The 21095-nt window shown below is 26.1% G+C and overlaps 2 protein-coding genes across 8 annotated transcripts in view; one reads left to right on the top strand and one right to left on the bottom strand.

The window, feature by feature from the left end:
• LOC107456840 (phosphatidylinositol N-acetylglucosaminyltransferase subunit A) overlaps positions 1 to 21095 on the bottom strand; it is a 223531-nt gene that overhangs the window by 144531 nt on the left and 57905 nt on the right. The gene's annotated exons all lie outside the window — the stretch shown is intronic.
• LOC147812719 (uncharacterized) overlaps positions 1 to 21095 on the top strand; it is a 53026-nt gene that overhangs the window by 10655 nt on the left and 21276 nt on the right. For 3 of the 7 annotated variants that reach the window (XR_015432376.1, XR_015432377.1, XR_015432375.1), the window contains 6 exons: positions 92 to 190; positions 5509 to 5598; positions 11842 to 11897; positions 15809 to 15934; positions 17847 to 17998; positions 18962 to 19094. Coding sequence is in view for 2 of the 7 variants with exons in the window: in XM_087158659.1 (XP_087014785.1) it covers positions 17940 to 17998 (59 nt within the window). In the remaining 5 variants the exon portion in view is untranslated. Of the gene's footprint in view, positions 1 to 91; positions 191 to 2428; positions 4653 to 5508; positions 5599 to 11841; positions 11898 to 15808; positions 15935 to 16108; positions 16376 to 17687; positions 17999 to 18961; positions 19095 to 21095 lie in introns of those variants that run through there. The other 4 variants (XR_015432378.1, XR_015432379.1, XM_087158659.1 and 1 more) reach the window with 4 other exon arrangements.

Raw genomic sequence — 21095 nt, 5'->3', positions numbered from 1 at the left:
ATTTTTGAGTGCTTGAAAAGTACTGAAAAGGTGCTTATTTTTTGTTGAAAAATCTGGCTATGCACTCTAAAATAGAATATTGTTTATGCAGGTTTATGAAGACTTTGAAATCAAAGCTTTTTATGCTGGGCATGTGTTGGGTGCAGCAATGTTTTTGATAAAAGTAGGATCACAATAAGTAGTCTACTCAGTAAGTATTTTTTTCTCAATTATAAAATTCTCAATTATACAATTTCTGAATCGCTACAAAAAGCCGTTTTTTTATTGTTAAACCCAACTAAAAAAAAAAAATATTTGGAAATAATCTTAAAAAGAAGAAAAAACGATGAAGTAATACACTAATAATTATTTCCAAAATGATGGTAAGGTAAACATCTTTAAAAAAAGAAAGAAAAATCCTAAAATCTTATGAGGAAAAAAAATTTTTTTTAAAAAAATGGTGGGAAAGTGTATCGAATTTCGTTCCGGTTTTTTGGTTTTCCGGTTTTCTGATTTCCGGATAACGGGTTCTGTACTGTACATGTTAATTTTTTCATGTTTTTTCAACTTTAACATGTCAAATTAACTTCAATCTTGAACTAAGACCTTTATTATTACAGCTAAAGCTATTTATCTTAAACCTCTATATCTCAAAATTTTTAATGTTTTCTTTCAAAACCTCTGTTTCTCGAATTTCTAATAATCAAGCACAAATGCTCAAACAACATAACAAACAAAGAAGGTTAGACGTCAAAAATCTTTAAAAAGATTATTTTCAGTGTTAAAGGTATGTTAAAATTTTTTGTGTAAATAGGTATATGTGGTATAATTAATGTACAGAAATGCCTATATATTTCTACTAAAAACAATTAAGGCACTTATAATCAAATTTCTTAGTTAAATTTAATTTTTTAAAGTACCTGTATAACTCAAAACCTCTTTATTTCAAATTTTTTGCTTTTCTCGAAAGATTCAAGATAAACAGGTCTGTCTGTATAAACTTTCAGAAACGCAGTAAATGCCAAAGAGCTTTGTCAATATTTTCCTACTCAAGAGTGCTTTGAACAAATAGCTTTGTTTCACCTGTGACACTTGTAGATACTTTTATCATTGAGAATGAAATCAATTTTTAATTAAAAAGATAGTTACACTAGAGTTAAATGATAAATACAATGATAATTACATTTATAATAAGGCAAGTTTTTAAGTGACTTGAAGAAAAGATGTGAGGTTTTAGGCAGGTTAAAATATCTACTGGTTGTCTCAAAATCTATTGCCTTGAATTAAGGAATTTAAAAAATCTTTTTAGATTACATTTTGGGTTAATAATTTGAATTGCATAAATCTTCTTCAATTCTTTGACTGTGCTTATATAGATAATCCTAGTACAAGTATAATTCTTCATTCCGCGTAACATGTTTTTAATTGTTGTGAAATAAGATCTAACTCTTAGTGAAAATTTTAAATTATTTCAAATTATCCTTTTTTTGTAGTGCAAGAATATTTTATTTATAATTTTTTTTTTGATTTTGATAAAATAATAATAAATTGTATTTAAATTAGATAATATGATTTTACTTTTAAATAATTCTAAAACAATTAGTGATAAAAAGTGAAATAAGCAATGTGTTAAAAGTTAAAGCTGTCACAATTACACAGGGGACTTTGATATTAGTTAAACAAGTTTTTATTTTATGGCAGTAAAAGTAAACATTAAATGAGATTTCGTAGCCATACTTTGTAGCTATGGAAATAATTTAACTTGTGATACTATTACAAAATTAAAAACATTTTTTTTCTGAATTTTGAATTCTATACCACATGTTTCATTCTGCGAATATGCAATAAAAGCTGGCTGCTCAAAATTTGACTAACCAGAAAGATAAAGAAAGTAGAATGTTCAGAAATTCATAGTTTATTCTTTCTAAAAAGGAAGGTTTGAGAATATACTGTAAAATATTTATGGATTCTTGATGAAAACCCCCCTCTTCTTCAATATCTCTAAATTTTAAACAAGTACGTATTTAATTCAGAGAGAGCTGCCCTGCAGTTTTTTTTTATTTATCTTTAATAATTTTTATGAATAACTTTTTTAGTCTTTTTCCTTTATCATTATTTTTTTATAAGTGTCAATTGCAATAATTTTTATTATTAAAGTGTGGCATTTTTCCAGAAATTAATATAACATAATATACTGAGATTTTTGGTGCTCAAGTATCTGAAACTTTCCAAATCCAGAATATGCCGATTGCTGTGCATTCCGGATAATTAAATTTTTATTGTATTGCTCTCTTTTGATGCTTTTGGATAGCCATGCAATTTTTCCATGCAGATTATCCTTTTCTATGAATTTTTACCACTAATGAAATAGATATGAGGAGACAAATATATGGCATTTTCAATACTAGGTATACATTTTCTATATATATATATATATATTTGTTCATAAATATTTAAAATGTAAATAAAAATTCTTCACTCTAATATTCTTTTTTCATTTAGGCTACCTCCTTTTCTAAGATGTTCATAACTTAAACCAACCAAAACATCAAGAAAATATTTGTGCACCGCAATATGTTTATGTTTAATTTCAAACATGTCAAGTTAGTTGATTTAAACAAATAAAATATTTTATCTTTTCTTACATTAAAAATATTTTAATTTTATCATTGTGAGTATCTAATTTTAGTATTTTTAAATTTTATCAAGTGTAGCACTTTAAGTATTCATTTTTTTACAATAATATATGTCGTTTTTTTTTTATTCAATATAAATATCTGAATATATTTGTTGATTTGCTTTATAATAACTCCTCTTATAATTTCCCATAGTTCCAATTTTAAAATTTTATTAATAATTTAAAATTTTTTCTCCCTTCTTTATATTTCTCTGCTGGGCTGATTGTATTCCGGGCGTACCCCCCGCTTTTTTTTGCATCATTCCTTCAGGTCTAGGAGCAAAGCATGTGATTTTTTCGTAGAATTCTGAGTATCTCAAGACCATTGATTTGTTGACTCCGCGAATAAAAACTTTTAATCCGACAAAATTTTCACTGCAACCTAAAATTTAAAGTGAGAATTAAGTTCTACAATGAAAATGTTGAGAACTTCACTAAATCACGTTAACGAGACGTTTTCATACATGTGACTGTTATGCAATTTCTTTTTTTTGGTTAGTCGGTAATTTTTATTATTAGAAACTATGCCGGAAATTAACCTAAAATTTGAAGTAAGTTCTGCAATTTAAATTTTGAAACCTTCACTAAATCGTGTTAAAGAGATGTTCTCATACATGTGATTGTTCCGCAATTTTAATTTTTTTGTTAGTCGGTCGTTTTAAATATTTGAAACTATGCTGGAATCTGATAATATCGCGATCCATATCCATGTGATTTTATTATCAAACATCGATTTTCGTATTTAAAAGTTTCTCATTGTGAATTGTATTCACGTGATTTAAAAATCGTACATTTCGATTAGTGTTCATGTGATTTAAAATCTAATATCGCAATTTGTATTGACACATTTTTTAAATCAATATCGCGATTTGTATTCACGCGAATTTAAAATCCAATGTCGCTATTCACATTCACAGGATCTAAAATTAATGCATCCCGATTTGTATTTATGAGTTTCAAAAATCCAATGTTAAGATCCGATATCGTGATTAATATTCACACGAATTTAGAACCCAATGTTACAATTTTTATAAGAACTAAGTTTTTCTTAAATTAGTTACCATAAAAGTGTGATATTCTTTAAAGGTAGATAATTTAATTATAAATCTTTAGTTCAAAAAATTATATTAAATATGAATTGTATCTAAGTTTATAGCTTGTTATCGAGTTTTTATGCATAAAATTTCAGGTTTTTTCACTTTGAGTCGCAATCACCTGTGTCTCTGGTGTAAAAGAAATAAGAGAATCTTTTACAGTTTTTTGAAATACAGTTTTATCTAAGGAGTATCTTAAGGGTTAAAACTTTTCTAAGAAGACAACAAAAGCAGTTTTTAATTATTAACGGAATGGTAACTAGTTTCAGTAGCTTGGAAATTCTTTTTGCTGATTAATTTCTATTCACTGCAGATTTATTTCTAACGTTTCATTTCAATGAAATTGTAATACCTTTCTGTTCCAATGGTCCCTTTTGCATGTCTTCTTAAGAAAGCTGTTGTAAAACTTTTAAATAGTCTTACATTTACTGGGTTTTGGAGATAATTTTATTCTTGCTTAAGAATTATGAGTTTTGTTTATTACTTGAAAAAAATGTTATTAAGTTTCTTTTTGATGTTAAACAAATCATGTTTTATTTCTCGATTAGGATGAGACTGGGCTTGCTTCCCCATATTAAATTTTTAGTAATACTTACAGTAATACATGTTAATTTTTCATGTTTTTTCAACTTTACCATGTCAAATTAACTTCAATCTTGAACTAAGACCTTTATTATTACAGTGAAAGCTGTTTATCTCAAACCTCTATATCTCAAAATTTCTAAAATTCCTCACATTTACTGTTTAAATTCAATGTATTTTCCTTGTCTATCTCGAAAGGTTTTCTTTCAAAATCTCTGTTTCTCGATATCTAATAATCAAGCACAAATGCTCAAACAACATAACAAACAAAGAAGGTTAGACGTCAAAAATCTTTAAAAAGATTATTTTCAGTGTTAAAGGTATGTTAAAATTTTTTTTGTAAATAAATATATGTGGCATAATTAATGTACAGAAATGCCTATATATTTCTACTAAAAACAATTGAGGCACTTATAATCAAATTTCTTAATTAAATTATATTTTTTAAAGTACCTGTTTAATTGAAAACCTCTTTATTTCAAATTTTTTGCTTTTCACGCAAGATTCAATATAAACAGGTCTGTCTGTATAAACTTTCAGAAATGCAGTAAAAGCCAAAGAGCTTTGTCAATATTTTCCTACTCAAGAGTGCTTTGAACAAATAGCTTTGTTTCACCTGTGACACTTGTAGATACTTTTATCATTGAGAATGAAATCAATTTTTAATTAAAAAGATAGTTACACTAGAGTTAAATGATAAATACAATGATAATTACATTTATAATAAGGCAAGTTTTTAAGTGACTTGAAAAAAAGATGTGAGGTTTTAGGCAGGTTAAAATATCTACTGGTTGTCTCAAAATCTATTAGCTTGAATTAAGGAATTTAAAAAATCTTTTTAGATTACATTTTATATTTTTATAATTTTTATATTTAAAGTGCTGGCAAATCTAGTTCAGCAGTGGTTCCCTACACTATTTCTTTGTAATTCCTAAACTTAATTTTGAATAATTGTAACCATAACTAAGTTTTTAAGTGATTTTTCAACCCTCATTTCTTACCACTTAAGAAAATCGATCTTGCAAAGAGCATAAATTGGCAAAAATGCATTTTAATACGATGAACCTTTTCCTTGTGGGTAAGTGAGGGGCCACTTTATTTTAAGTTACTTTTTAGAAATCATGTATATGTTAAAAATGTTTGTTTAAATTAATTTTGATCATATTTTTTTTGTAGTTAATTGTGCCAGGTTATTGTGTATCTGGAACGATTGGTCATAAAGTCATTAGCGGTGCCAAGAAAATTGAATTTGAAAATCGCCAGATTGTAAGTTAGTTATTAACTTAGTTATTAGTTTTAATAAATTTATGATCTGAAGTTCTGTTCATGATATGAGTATTTTAAATAGGTAGAGGTTAAAATTTCTGTGTAGTATATGTTGTTCAGTGCACATGCTGATGCTAAAGGAATCATGCAACTAATTCAGCATTGTGAACCATCTAAAGTCTTGCTGGACATATCGGAAATTTTTTTAAATGACTACCGTATGCAGCAAAACCTGGCCAAGTTTAAGGACATTAATTTAGACATGACATTCTTTCAAATACTTTTTTAGTTGTAACAATGGTGTTTGTAGCCATAGATTCCATCTGCTGACAATCTTCGTATCTAATTTTGAAATTTAACAAGAAATTTTTTTTTGTAAATATTCATCATTCTTTGCTTAACTTTTCAAATCATACGTAATTTTTGGCACACCTGGTTCCTTGAAACTTTCCATAATAGCATTTGAAATTAAATGTTTTCATTCCTAAAAGAAGTATTTTAAGAGAAGTATTTTATCTATTTTTTAAATTACAGAAAAAAATTTATCTACCTGTCAAGAATTATTAACAATTAAATTTTTAGAGCCTTTATTTTATATATGTTACCTCAGTATACTATAATTTAAGTGCTCTGTTTAAGTCAGCAAGAGTCCTTATATTGAGAGTTGTCTGTTTGGGTTTAAATAAAAACTCGGATTAATATACTATATAAAACTACTTAAGTATTATAGTCTTTAGTTAACATGCACATAATTTACCGCTGAATACTGGAGTGATTTGCAAATTAACGAATAAAAATAAAAGCACAAACGCACTTCAATTAATATAATCTAGAAACAATGTACAGGTGCTTATTTCTATAACTTGGCTAGAAACTAAATCTGTATATCATATTGCAAAATTTTAAAATCTTTAATACAAGTTAATCAATTTCTAACAATAACAATTTCTGCAATAACAATTTAATTACAAGAGAATGTATCATTAAAAATATTCACTTTAAAATATAGTTCCATCAGTAGACCAGAGTTCATCAGTAGTCTACTGATCTTGACTGATAATTGTCTCAATTAAATTACAATTATTACAATAATGAAAACCAGTGTTTGTTTTTTTGTTAATTTAATTTGTATATTAAAATAAAATACGTTGAATGAAATTTATTTTAAAATTATTGATAGCTAACTTATAATTGATGTGACTAATTTATCAATCCCATTTGTTTGATTAGATTCTGATGCCCATGTAATTACTGGCAGTTTTTAATTTGTGATTAATTACATAAATAAATTAGTTCATATTAACTTTCTTATAAATTTTTATCAAAGTGTTTTCCCCAATTTACATTTTAATAAGAATTGTGCACAGCTTTCTCTTAGCTTCTTAATATAAAGTTTTATATTAGTAAAATTAATGTTGATAAAAGTTTAGAAATGTTTGTTGCATTATTTCAAAATATCTTGTTGAAACAGACTTTATTAGTTTTCATGCTTTGAAAATTTAATTTCCATTTTTGTAATATTTTTTCTATATTTTTAAGCTATATTTAATGTCCATTATTTTTTATTATTTTTTTAAACTTTTGTTATACTCTAAAAAAGATGAAGATAAGCATAAACTTATGAATCACAAAGTAGTTGGTTGATTTTGATTTACTTATTAACATAAAGTTTTAAGAAATTTTGTTTTAAAAGAAACTTTTTACTTCCATTCCAAATAATAGTTTTTCCCTAGATAAGAAAAAGAATGTTGGATATTTTTTGACAAAAGGTATATTTACTGAGTTTATTTAACTAAAGACTAGAAAATTTATGGAAGTGGAGAAAAATTTCTAATTTCTTAAGAAGTATTATGATTAAGTAAAAATTTGATTCTATAAAGAAGAAGAAAAAAACTAGTGAAGTATTAACATTATACATCATTACATGTTATTTTTATTCATGTTATATTACATGTTACTTTTTAAAAGCTTCTTTTTGGCCTTTTTTATGAATTTTTTCGAACAAAATATAAATTTGCTGCATTTTGACCTCAAAAGAATAAGATAAATACTAAAATATAAGAAATGATTATTTCGTGCTATATATGAATCAGGGTGCGTAGCGTTTGTAAAAAGTACTTAAAGGTGCTTTTTTGGAGATTTCGTTTTTAAAAGCTTTGAAAGGTGCTTTTTTCAGCTTGCGTTTTTAAAAAGTGCTATTTTTCCGAATAATTTTTCCCCCCTTCAGTGATGTCTGGTGGATCCCATGCATTTCACGAAAAATGGGGAGTTTGCTACGTAATCATTAACGCGCACTTCATGTCGTACCCACGTTATGACTTGCGCATGCGCGCACACTTGTAACCGAAACCCGAGTGCTCCAATTCAGATAGAGAATATCAGATCCTTATGAAATGTTTTCTTTTTTAATTTATTTTAATTTTATTCTTGTTTATTTTATTTTACTTCTAACACCTTTTTTGACGTAGGGGGTAAGGGTACTTTTGTTCTGAGTTCAGGGTCAAGTTGAATTCACTCGGTGATGTGGGAAAGTCATGATTGTTTCGATTTATGCTCCTATCTTTTTTGATTTTTTTCAATGCTAAAACTGTTCATAAAAAGTTTTTGTTTTTCAATAATATCATTGATCGAATATGGATTTTTTGAGTGCTTGAAAATTTTTGTAAAGTGCTTAAAAAGTTTTTAAAAAGTGCTTATTTTTTATTCAAAGATTTGGCTACGCACCCTGTGAATGAATAAAGCTAAACAATACAGAAAAACTTATGATTTCATTTCAAAAGTCCTTTAGGAATTTTTGTTTGTTTAATTATATTTTTTGTGATCCTAGGCAATTGGAAATATTTCAGTGAAAAGTGAGTTAAAGATGATATGTATTTGATACTTTTCACTATGACTGAATTGACATTATTATCTGACTCTAAATAATTTTCTTTAATAAATTTATGTCTATATGCATAAATGTATAGATATTTTTTAAAAATAATGCTAACCCATTATTTTTGTGTGTTATTCAGGATCTCCTAGTGCTTAAAAAATTTCAACATTTTAATACATGCCCTGCTTAGCATGTTGGATTAAAGAATACATGTCTGAATGAGACTTTTGCATGCACCAACATCTCTTCTTAACGCCCATTTAAAATATATGAATGTACCAGTTATTAATATGTTAAAAAGATAACATTATTGTATTTATTTCAGTATAAATCAGAAATATCAAGCATTGTTATCAAGGAATTATTTAACATGAATAGGTATTGAAAAAGAAAAATTATAATTTAAACCACTTGGATTTTTTTTAAAAAATGTCACTGATTTAAATTAAAAATTTTTTTTTAATCTAATATTATCATTTTTGAGTAAAATTTAATGCTTCTTAAACCTATTTATCATTTATATAAAATCTGTATTTATAAGTTTATATATTTTTGGAAGGTAGGGAAACCATTTTCAAATTTTTTATGTTCAGCGGCAACAAAATACCTCTTTCTCTTCATGTGTTCTATTCCAGCAGTGCCAGAATTGTTCCTTTTCATTTGTTGTTAACATACCAGAACTGCTCTTCACTGCATATAAAAAAGAAAAAATGATAGGATTTCTATTTCTTAGCCTTTTATTATAATTATTATAATTAGTTTACATTTCAGAATTAAAAGGAAAAAATTTTTTTTAACTAAGTTCACAAGAAATATTTTAGTAATTTCATGACATTAATTATGAAATCACAATAACATTTATTATACAGATCTTTTCTATGAATATTTCTGAGGATGTTGTTGCATCTCAAATGCTTCCACTTTAATGATGAACCATATATTTAGCCATCTAATATTGAACAGATAACAGAAGAAAAGCTTACTTATGTCTCTGTGAGAGGCTTGCTTTTTTAATTTTGGTGACTGTCCCAGTATACTCAAATGAAAAATAAAGTGGAAAATGAAAAAGCCAGGAAGTTAATATTTTTAATTTAAAGTCCACTCCTTAATTATTTTTAGAATAAACTAAATACATCTGAATTATTTGATTTGCTATGAAATTTTTATTAGTTTTAATCAATATTGCAAATGACATATTGGACAATAATTATTATTATCAAATAGTTAATTTTATAATGTGATATTAAAATTGTTTTAATACATCCATATTTAAAAGAAATATTATTTCTGAGACTGTTAGGTAATACTTGAAATTTTAGTCAAATATTTCTATTGCATTTAAAATACATTTATTCTTTTATGTTCATTACTTTACATTTCAATCACATGCTTTATATCTGCAAAAAAATTAAATATTTTTAAGGGGTCACAGTGCCCAAAAAATGACCAAAATATCGATTTTTTTTTATTGCTTATAATAAAACTTAAAACTATTTCAAATTCACTGAAAAAAAATCATCACTCTATCTACATTTTTAAAAAAGTTATGAATGATTTTAGATTGTCCTAATACAGAAACTACAGACAGATTTTAGAGTGCTTTTTCTCATAGATGATAATTTTGTGTTTTAATCTTAATTAAATCCCTAAGGAATTTTTTCTATTTAAGATAAAGCTTTGAAGTAAACTTATTTATCTTAAGTGTAATACATTTATTTAAACTGTGCATGAAATAAGCATTTTATGAGGTATTAAAATTTTTACAGCATGTTATATATACCTAACAGAAATTTTTCACCTTTTTTTCTACATTTTTATAAAATAATCTATCCAAAATATTCTAATTGATATATCAACAAATGAATGCACAAAATTGTTAAGATGAATATTGTAAGCACTAAGAAAAAAAAATTTTTGAAAATATGTTCAAATAAAAAAGCCTTAGGGATTTAAAAATTTTGAATTTTTCAAAATGTTAAAAAAATTACAGTTTAATTACTTTTTGAAGATAATTTATTGATTATAAGTTAAATGAGCATGTAAAGCATCCACAAAATGAATGATTATACCTTTATTTAAAAGAATTGTTGCAAAGGTACTGTGACCCCTTAAAAACATACTAGACATCTAATAAAAATTAAAAAAATAATATCCGGCTTAAATGAAAAAAAAATCTGATTTTAATAAAATTAATCTGACTTTTTTGATTTTTCAAGCCAATTGCAATTTAATTTGAAGAAAATGCATGTGTCAACAATACTTGATAATTCTGATAACAAGATTCAAAAATCACAGTGAGTTTTGAATTCTGCTATCAGAATTATCTAGTATTATCAAGCATAGTAGAAAGTATAGCGTAAAGTAATGTGTGAAACATTAAGAAATGTGGAAAGCAGATAAACCGAAAATTCAAGTGAAGCGTGTATTATGCAATAATGTGTTAAATATAAAACAAAATGTAGAATAATATAAAGCAAAAAATTTTATAAATGTGTGTCATGTAAAATATAGAATAATTAAGCTTGAATTATACAGTAACTTGTAAAGCGGAAAGTATAAAAAAGTGTAAAATATAGTAAAAATAAAGTGTAAAGTAAAGAAGACACCAAAATAAAATATTGTAAAAAGCACAGCCTAGTTTAAAGTTTAAGCGTCAAGTAAGCTAAGCATAAAGTAAAGTATGAAGTAAAATAAAATGTGAAGTATAAATTAAATCAAAAAATGTAAAGTAAAAAAACAGCTAGTAATGTAAAGCTTAAAGAAAAAAGTGGAAATCATAATGTAAAAATTGTGTTAATTAAACAGTAAGCGTAGAATTAAATGTAAAGAAAATGCGTGTCAATTTGAAATTACAGTCAACCATAGAATATAAATTATAGAGTAAATTAAAGCATAATGTAAGTTTTGACTAAAAATAATAAAAGACCAAGACTAAACTAAAATTAAAATAACGTGAGAAATATAAGGGCCACTTTTTTAAAATTTAAAACTATTGAAATAGCTATCTGCATAATTTATATACCTACCAACATATTCCGGAAAATTTTGGTGGCGCAAACTACTTCTTGGAGTTAATATTTGCTACTGCAAGTAGTATTTACTAGCTATTCTGGTGGCGCGAACTACTTGGAGTTAGTATTTGCTAGCTATTCTGGTGGCGCAAACTACTTTGAGTTAGTATTTGCTTCTCCAAATAGTATTTGCTAGCTATTCTGGTGGCACAAACTACTTGGAGTTAGTTAGTAATAAAATGTTTCTTCGAACAAATAAGTAATAGTGACCACATATCCATATGTGTCATAAATTTATTATTATATTAAAATGCTGATATTTTATGCATATCTTATTGATTGATTTGAATTTTATAGAACAGGATGTTGTCTTTATGATGGAGAATAGTATTGTGTGATTCATCATGGCTCTGGTAAGAATTGTATTGTAGTGCTTTAATAAATTTTTGGGCCGTTCAAATGTAACGAAAGCACTAAAGGCATTACAGCTATATATTACTTTGAATACCTAAAACTCTCCTAAAAATTTTTATATCCCTCTTTGAATAATATATTTTTTTAGATATTGTGTATTACATGATTGTGATTATTTAAAAATTGAAATATAAAATTTATGATTGATATTGTAAAAAATTGAGAATTTTACGTAAAAGTAAAAATATTTTTTAAACTCCATAACATTGGTATATATTACAAATGAGAAAAAAATACTTCAAATATAAAATGCTTGTTTATTAAAGTAATTGATTTACAGAACTGTTAATAGAATGTCTTATTTTCAACCAGAAGCTTGATAAATTCATTAAATTACTATTATTTATATGTTTTGCATTTTTTATAAAGAAGGAATTTGGGACAATATAGTAATAAGTTACGCTTTTTTTTCCTTCTAAATATGATATTTTTGCTGTTCCTGTTAACTGTTCCAAAAGATACTTTCAGCATGCTTGCTGCAGTTCCATTAAATGACAATAAATCTTAAATATATCTTTTCACCTACACAGAAAACGGCAAACGTTACATCGAGAGAAAAACCACGAAAACCTTGCATGTACCTTCCACGAAAACATTAGCCCAACGATAAAGGGAATTTAACCCGTGACCCATGTGCAGTTATGATCTTTTACTTAACTTTCTGGTCGGTGTAAGCCAAGAGTAGAATTCATATAGACCTGTCATTGATTGTGGGACAGCTCATTGGGAAGGGAATTTGTATTTTGCTACGCCAACCTGATTCCTCCATGACAATTTTATTTTATAACCGTCATTGAACAGCTGACCCAATTTTGGATTTACAACTACCAATGTTCTACGTAGCCTTGTAATTCTGAGCATAATCCAGAAGACAAGTTTTCAAGTATTGGGAGAAATTTGCCTTCATGGAGCCTTTTTTTTAATAAAATTAACACTCATTTGCGTTACACGGAGAAGAAAACCACTGAGACATCCCACAGTTAATCTGACTGCAAGGGGACTCAAACTCATGATCCATCTGCCACTGAGGATATTTTACGCCAGCACTAGGGTCGAAGCGAGCCGGGTGCGGAATTCGAATCTTCCAGTCATTGGAGGAATTCGCCCCCGGATCACCTCATTGGAAGGCAAGAGCTCTATACCCTGAGCCATCACGGCATTAAAACTAGGTCTTACATATTGCCTTTAAATCTACCAATTGTGCAATTTCCTTTTAAATATTTTTAATAGTAACATATCAACACACGATATGAATAACTGGAACTGTGAGTAATAAGTATAAAACTGCACTTTGTTAGTTCTTAAAGTTGGAAATGTGTAGAAGCCAACAGGAGAGAAAAAAAATGCTCAAGATCTTAGTAATCCTAATCTTAGATTCCCTTCCAGCCACTTCGCAAAGCAAAAAATATCAGCTCTCTCTTAAGAAAAGTATTTAAGTTCTTTTTTGTAAATTGTTTACTAGTTTTGATATGAATTTTTCATACTATAAAATGTTATTAGTTAATTATCCCACATAAACGCTACTAATTAATTTCGTGGATAACTGTTCCTTACTATAAGGTTGTTAATTTTTAACAGAAAAAAGAAAGAGTTTGTTCTTCAGAAAAAGATAAAAGTGCTCTAATTCAAAAGTTGATCTTAATAGGTTTTTGAATTGAAAAAGGAAAAGAAAAAAAAACGTACTACAAAATATTTACAAAAATTGAAGTATCTAGGACGTTCTCGTTTTTTTTTATATTCTTTTTAGGCCATATTGAGAAAATAAACAAATTTTATTAAATAATGTAAATAAATATTGCAATTTTTAATTCTTTTCAAAGTTACGTGATTCAAGAAAATATTTAGCTACTTTAAATAATAATTAGGAGTCTTTTTAATGTGATGCTGAAGTCATAAACTCCGCAAATAAGGTAAAATGCACTAATTTCAAACTTTTTAATCTTTTGAAATAATTCCTTTTTTGAAATGTTTGGCACCTACTTTTGTCACATATAAGTAGTTAGGAAAAATTAGTACAGAAGCAACTAAAAAATTATCAAGGGGAATAAAAATTTATTAAAAAAATTTAAATACAGTATAAACTTGCTAAGTTAAATCTGATATTTTTAACGTTAAAAAATTTTAACAGGTATTTTGCTTTGTTAGTGTCATCTATTCATTAACATTCAACTCTCTTCATTTACGAATGAACAAAAATTTTGAATTTTTTAGGATTTATAAAATTCTGAGTAAAGTGCGTGTCATCTTCACAAATCTCTATAATGAACCATCTTAAGAAAAATTCAAATAGAAAATATTTCGATTTATATGGAGACGTACAAATAAATAATGTTTTTTCCCCTAACTTTGGACACCCCCTCTCTCCTTGTCACCAAAAGTAATCAAATCATATGATTACGTAAGAAAGTATTAACACACCACCTTGTTCTATTTTTTACTTTTCCTGAAGTAATCTAATTTTGGGCTTAAATAAGCAATGTAAATTTTCTGAAACTTAAATAAGTAGTTATTTCAATTGATTTCATAAGAGCTTGAAAAGAATATTCTTTAAGAATTTTGGCCGATTTTCAGAAATGTTTAAAAATGGTGACATTAAAGTAATTTTTGTCAAACTTTTCCCTTATTCGTACTTAACATTAGTTTTAATATTTAGTGTTATTATTATTATTTGCTTTGTACTTTTAAATTTACATTATTATTTTATAAAAAATCTTTGATGAAAACATTATACACAGAGTTCTCCCTAGGAATAAACATGCTTTCAGGGTGCTTTCTCACAGAAAGTGCTTAGAGTTTTGAAAAGGCACCCACTTAACACTGTAAAAATATGTAATATTATGTAGTACCTGAATTTGATCCTCAACAATTTTCCTCTTATACTATTTAAAAAATTTACCCTTTTATACTATTTTATGTGCGTATTTCAAAAAGTAATTCTCACTCATCATCAAAATAAGAAAAAAATTTGTAGTTTACAAAAAAAAATATTAATCAAAAGCATACTAAAAATATCACTGTGCAAAATTTTTTTAAAGCAAACTAAATACTAAGTGATTATTGATAAACAACTTGAAAAAAACTTTTGATAAACAACTTTTTTCTATAATTTAAGCTGAAAATTACGAGAAAATAAATATTTAACGAAACCTTTTCTTTTTCAAAATTTTTTCAATACCTTTTTTTTTTAAAAAAAGGTACTGGAAAAATGATTTTAGAATTTAAAATCCGTTAAAAAATTCATCAATTATACCCTTCAAAAAGAAGAGAAAATTATAGAAATTTAACCAGTTGCAAATTATCTTGACAAAAGTAATCAGAATTAAACCTATGTATGCAGATAATTTTACCTGTGTAAAATTATTGTTTAAACAGTGGACAATGTTTTTAAGCGATGATGGCTTATTATAAAAGGTCAAAGAGGGCGCATGAAAGGATAGGTAGGCTAGGGTGCCCTTCTCAAAAGACTTAGGGCAAACACTGTATACATGAAAGAATACTTTGAGGACTAATAAATGGCTTCTTCGTCCTTAAAATTTTGATGATCATTTGATTTTTATGTTTATTTATTTTTGAAACACCAATTTTACTGACTATGCTGAAGTGTTTTAGTTTAAATATAATTATTTATGTTTAATATTTATGTTTGCAAACGTGAACTATTCCATTAAAAAATATTTGAATATTTCTAAATTTTCAAATGTTTAAATTTATTGATATTGTAATTAAAAAACTGTTTTATTTTTAGTTTAAATTTTATGTTTTTGTATTCTAGAGATAATACCGTATTTCCAATGTATTCTAACTTACAAGCTAGGTTTTTCTAATTTTCTTCTTTTATCTTTTTGCAAAGATAAATAACGAAGAATATGGAGAAGCATTGGCTCTTGTTCAGACCTATAATTTAGATACTGATCTTGTGTACCAGCGTCAGTGGAGAAAAATGCCCGCTACTGTTGAGACTATTCATAATTATTTAGTAAGAATGGTATTATTTACCTTCAATTTGTTTCTCTATTTAACACATTATAAAGTATTTATCATTATGTTTTACAGGAATCGAACAATAAGATTTTTAATCTAGAATGTATAAATCTAACATTTCAGTACCGAGTACTCTTCTAAGGATGTAGATCAGCTTTTTCTCTTTCAGAAAACTTGATCTGTTAAAAAGTTTTGAAGAGTGCAGAAGAAAGTTTTTCATTGGATCATAACAGCTTGGGGTTATGCTAGAAAATAGAATTAGAGAAGACATTAATGTTATATGCTAAAATTGCAAATTTTGACTGACTGTAGATGAGTCGAACAGTTGCAGCACAAAATCTATGGAACTTTTATACTGTTTCCCCTTCTCAGTAACTCTTTCCAGGGTTAGCTGTTTTTAAACCACAGTTTAAAATCAACTCTTTTTTTTTAAAAAGAAACCAAGATTAGTTTTTTTATAGAAATAATTTGAAATAAGTAACTTAATTTTCTACTACTTATAAAAATACTTTAATTTAAATTTCATCTAATGAAAAAATAGTAAGTATTCCAAAAATATATTTTATAATGAGTTTATTGCTAATATAAGTTTAATAAACAATTGTGGTTTCTTAATGTTTACGTATTATTGCTCTACTACAAAAATATATTTATAAAATAAATTAACGTGTGTAAATTTAAAGCTAAGTCATAATGCTTCTAAAAAATCTTAAAATAATACAGACCATGAGCAACTGCATGTTCTGATAGTTTTTAAAATTATTTAAGAAATGTAATTATAGAATGAGTTAAATTTTTTTTTCAATCTTGTTAAATAATTCATTTGTATTCTACAATCCAAGGAAAAGAGGTCCCTTTCTGAATTTTATGTTTTTTATTTTTCAGATTTTTTAAACTTTTTCTGTTACCAGTGTAAACAAATTCTTATTGTATGTATGCTGTATTATTTTATTTATGATTCTAATATTTTCAAAATAAAATACTTTTATAAAAGAGTATAATTCTGGAGGATTAAAAAATATTTCAAATTAATTTATATTACCAGTATATATTTCTTTAATATTATATTACTTATAAGCATTTTTATGGTTAAAGCTTGATTGTGTTAAAATTAATTCTCAAAAAAGTAGTTTATTATTAAATCATTAGTGCTAAAACATATTTATTGCTTCAGTATTTTATATTTATGCTACTATGATGTTAATAATAATTAATTATGCTTATTAAGCAATAAAGCATTGAAATGCAGTTAATAATTAATTAATAATGCTTAATAAGTAATGTTCATCAAACTGACTCACATGAAGATCTCATTCATTATTAATATCATCTTTTATGCTAAAGAAATGAATGAATAATGATATAATTATGATACTTTGATATCAATATTTTTATATGTTTAGTTGAAATGTCATTAAAATTTTGATTGAATTATAATAATTTGGTATTATTGTTCTTCGTTCTCTTGAATTTATAATGCATGATTAAATTTTGGATAGTTAAAAAGAGGTTAATAAATACTTTATCATGTTTCAAAATTTGTTAGTTTTCCATGTTTTTAATGGCGCAAAAACAGTGTATTGATAAACATATATTATTTAATATTATATTCTTTGGCAAATAAACTATTTACTTTGGATTTGCAATATGTTTTATAATACTGTTACTCTTAATAAATTTAGGTTAAAATCTTTCAAATGTTCTAAAAATTAATTTTTGTTGAGAATGTTAGATAATTTTATAAAAAATATATTGTTACATCTCCTACAACAGTTTTTAAATCAAAAAAGTTTTCTTTAAACGCAGATTTTTGGCATCATTGTCTTATTTATCATTGTTTATTCATCATTGTTATCATTGTTTTATTAATTTTTTCAAAGTGATAGCTTCAATAATTGCATTTGTAGAGTAAAATCAAAAAGCGATCCTGGGTTCTCCATCAATGCCTACAAAGAGTGTCGTAGAATTTTGAAGCTGCCAAAGAATTTATTGACTATGGTATGAGAGGCACAGATGTAAAAGCACTCGTTGCCATTGGCAGATGCGAGGATCAAAAAAGGTATTAATTGTACTTTAAATCACATAGTATGTTACTATCCTCTGGGGTTTGTAAAATCTCAAAATATTTCCTTTCCTTTCTAAAAATCACATAGTATGTCACTTTTCTCTGGAGTTTATAAAATCTCAAAATATTTACTTACCTTTTTAAGTTTGTTAGTGTTCAAAATACATACCCAAAAGAAATTTTTACTTGTCTTAAGATGCATATTTTTTTGAATGCTTACTAATAAAAACATAAACAACCAAAGTTTAATTACAACTGCTTTTGTGCTTCGTGCTTTTCTTTCATGCTTTGTGCTTGCCTTTCACATTTCAATTTTAACCTGTATATTTTTTTTTTATGCACAGTGATTGACTGTTGTAATAAAAATAAGCACAACAAGCAGAATAAAAAGAGAAACTTTATAATTTCTCATTTATATTATTAAGTTGCTAAGTATCATTTAGGTTTTATTATATGCAATAGATTTCTCTCCTTCTCTTTGGTGCATTTTATCCAGCATCTTTGCAATTTTTTGTCAAGTTGAAGGGGTACTAATTCGGTATTACAGTTTGCACAATTCCTGAATAAATGTTTTCATTCCTGGTCGGTAAAAAAAATATTGGCATGTTCAGAAATTTTACATAACTTGGGCAAGTCAGGCATTAAAATTTTTTAGACCTCTCTTTTGTTTGGTTGATGTTTTTAAGAAAAGCATTAATTTTATATTTTATGATTGACATTAAATAACAAATCCATAGCGGATCTAATAGACTTTTAATTTTAAAACAAACTTAGAAGACAAGAGAACACTTGATTCAAGCCAACTTCTCCTCACAAATCACTTATTGAGAAGGACACATATCACATTAGTTTATATATATAATGTATAAATAGTTTATTGTTATGAGTTAGTTGGAAAAAAAATTTCCCTTGCTGTTTGCTTTGTGGAATATATTAAGTACATATAAATATTTCTAGGTTTATCTTACCATTTTATGATGACTTTGATAATGAACCATTTATGACATCAATTATGATGCTGGTGAGATTTATGAGACGAGAAACAGCAGAAAAAGAGAGCTGAGCTATTGAAAGAGGTTACTCTTACAAAGTAATTATAGCTCTTAACTCCTCATACTTTTCTTATAGTAATTGATATATAATAATTGATATTTGAAATGATTAAAATGATGTAAGCTAGAATTGACAGTAAGATTGATATTTAGATTATAGCTTATTGTAAATTATGTTGTTTATGGTAAAATTAATGTGAAAAAAAGGTTGTACAAATATATCATTGTATTGGCATAGTCAAGGAATTTGTTTTTAATTCACAAGATTGTAAAAGTTTTTTTTTTGTGTAACATTAGTTAATATCTACTAAAATTTTCATTATGAAGAAATTTGCATGTTTTAGTTAAAAATATTATTCATTTAAATTTTAAACAATTGTATCGTAATTAGTGTTTTATAATATGCTGCTTTACTTAAAATATACCTTAAAATTTAATTTTGCCCAATTTTAAATAAATCAACTCATTTTTTTTTAAAATCCATACAATTTTGTAACCATTTTAACGAAAACAATATAAAAAATTATCTAAGCTATATTATTCAGAAGGTGTAGAAGTAATCATAGTAAAGCATTGTTTGCGCACATTTTTCAAAATTACTATAAAATAACATAAATTGATTAGATGAAGACCTCATAGGTTAAAAAGTGATAAATCCATTTTGCTCAAGTAATGTTCGGCAATTTCTAAACAATTAAGTTTTCCTTGCAGAAATATGTTATAATGAATATATATTTTAGGAAAATCTGCTTTATCTCTAAACTATTATGACTTTTTACAACAGGGTTCCCACATAATCAGTTTGTAGCAAAATATCTGTTATTAATTTTCAGACTTAATCTGGAGCAGAAGCTTCTAAATTATGTTGACAGGCTATAACTACTTAAGAGGTAGCATTGGTTTTCTTTTATTTCTACATTTGTTCTTAAATTTTTTCTTATAATGTTTTGTCTCTTAATTTATGTATTTCTAAAGAAGTAATGAGTTTCATAAATTTTAAAGTGTCATTTAATGTTTGATTAAAATAAAATTTTATTGTTTTCATTTAGCATTTTTTCGCTCTTTCTCTTAGTAGTTTAAAGGCAATTAAACACATGTTTACACTACTCAACAAATTATTTCTGCTTTTTTATACTAATATTTATACTGATATATTTTATCATGTCTAGAGCCTAATGTAAGAATAATCATAACAATATTTTAAAATAAAATAAACTAAGAATTTGAAATTCTTGAAAAAATCTTTTAATTAGCACTACAAAATTTAATGATATAACTTTTCTAGTCTGACTTTTAAATTTAAATTGTTTGATTGTTCTTATCTATAAAATTTAGCCCTTTTCTACTGAAAGACATTACATTTTGTCAAAATTTAATATTGATATATACTTTTGGGTGTAATTGTTAATACAGTGTTATTGTTAATTATACGACTGCTATGAAAATAGTGTAAGAAGTAATTAAAAAGAATTTGTACTCTTCACTTGCCAATCCCTTGTAGGATTTAGCTATATTTACAGTAACTGAGTTATGTATATTTATTCCTTTCGAGAATAGAGGAATCAAGTTAATTTTTTTTTATTTTTTGCAAAAATGTAAATGACTGAAAATGCTTAAGCAAATTTTGCATTAAATATTCCTCTATTATCTTTTGTTTTACTGGTCACTTTTATTTTGAGCCTCTAAGCATCATTGTTCCAATCAAAGCCATACATATTTTTCCTGCTTTACTTTGATAAATAATGTACAAACGATTTATTTCTTGAGAGAATGTAGGCAACTTAAAGTTTAAAAAATGGCAAAATGAGCTCTCTGAAATAAAATAAAGCTCAAGTACGGAGCACAAAAACAACTCACCTTGAATAAATCTTATGATACGAAGATGCCATCATTGTATGTCATAGAAAAGTATTTAATATTAGTTTGTAACCTTTTGGTGTTTGATATTGTAATTTAATATATTTTCAGCACTTATTGTATGGAATATCTAAAGTGTGCCCCTCAAGATAGCCACAGTGGCTCAGGGGATAGAGCGCTCA

This window comes from Parasteatoda tepidariorum, chromosome 3, assembly GCF_982258835.1.
Source record: "Parasteatoda tepidariorum strain Cologne lab strain chromosome 3, Ptep-v5.0, whole genome shotgun sequence".
Lineage (NCBI taxonomy): Eukaryota > Metazoa > Arthropoda > Arachnida > Araneae > Theridiidae > Parasteatoda > Parasteatoda tepidariorum.
The sequence above is the reverse complement of the archived record's forward strand: the minus strand, read 5'-3'. Positions and strand labels throughout refer to the sequence as shown.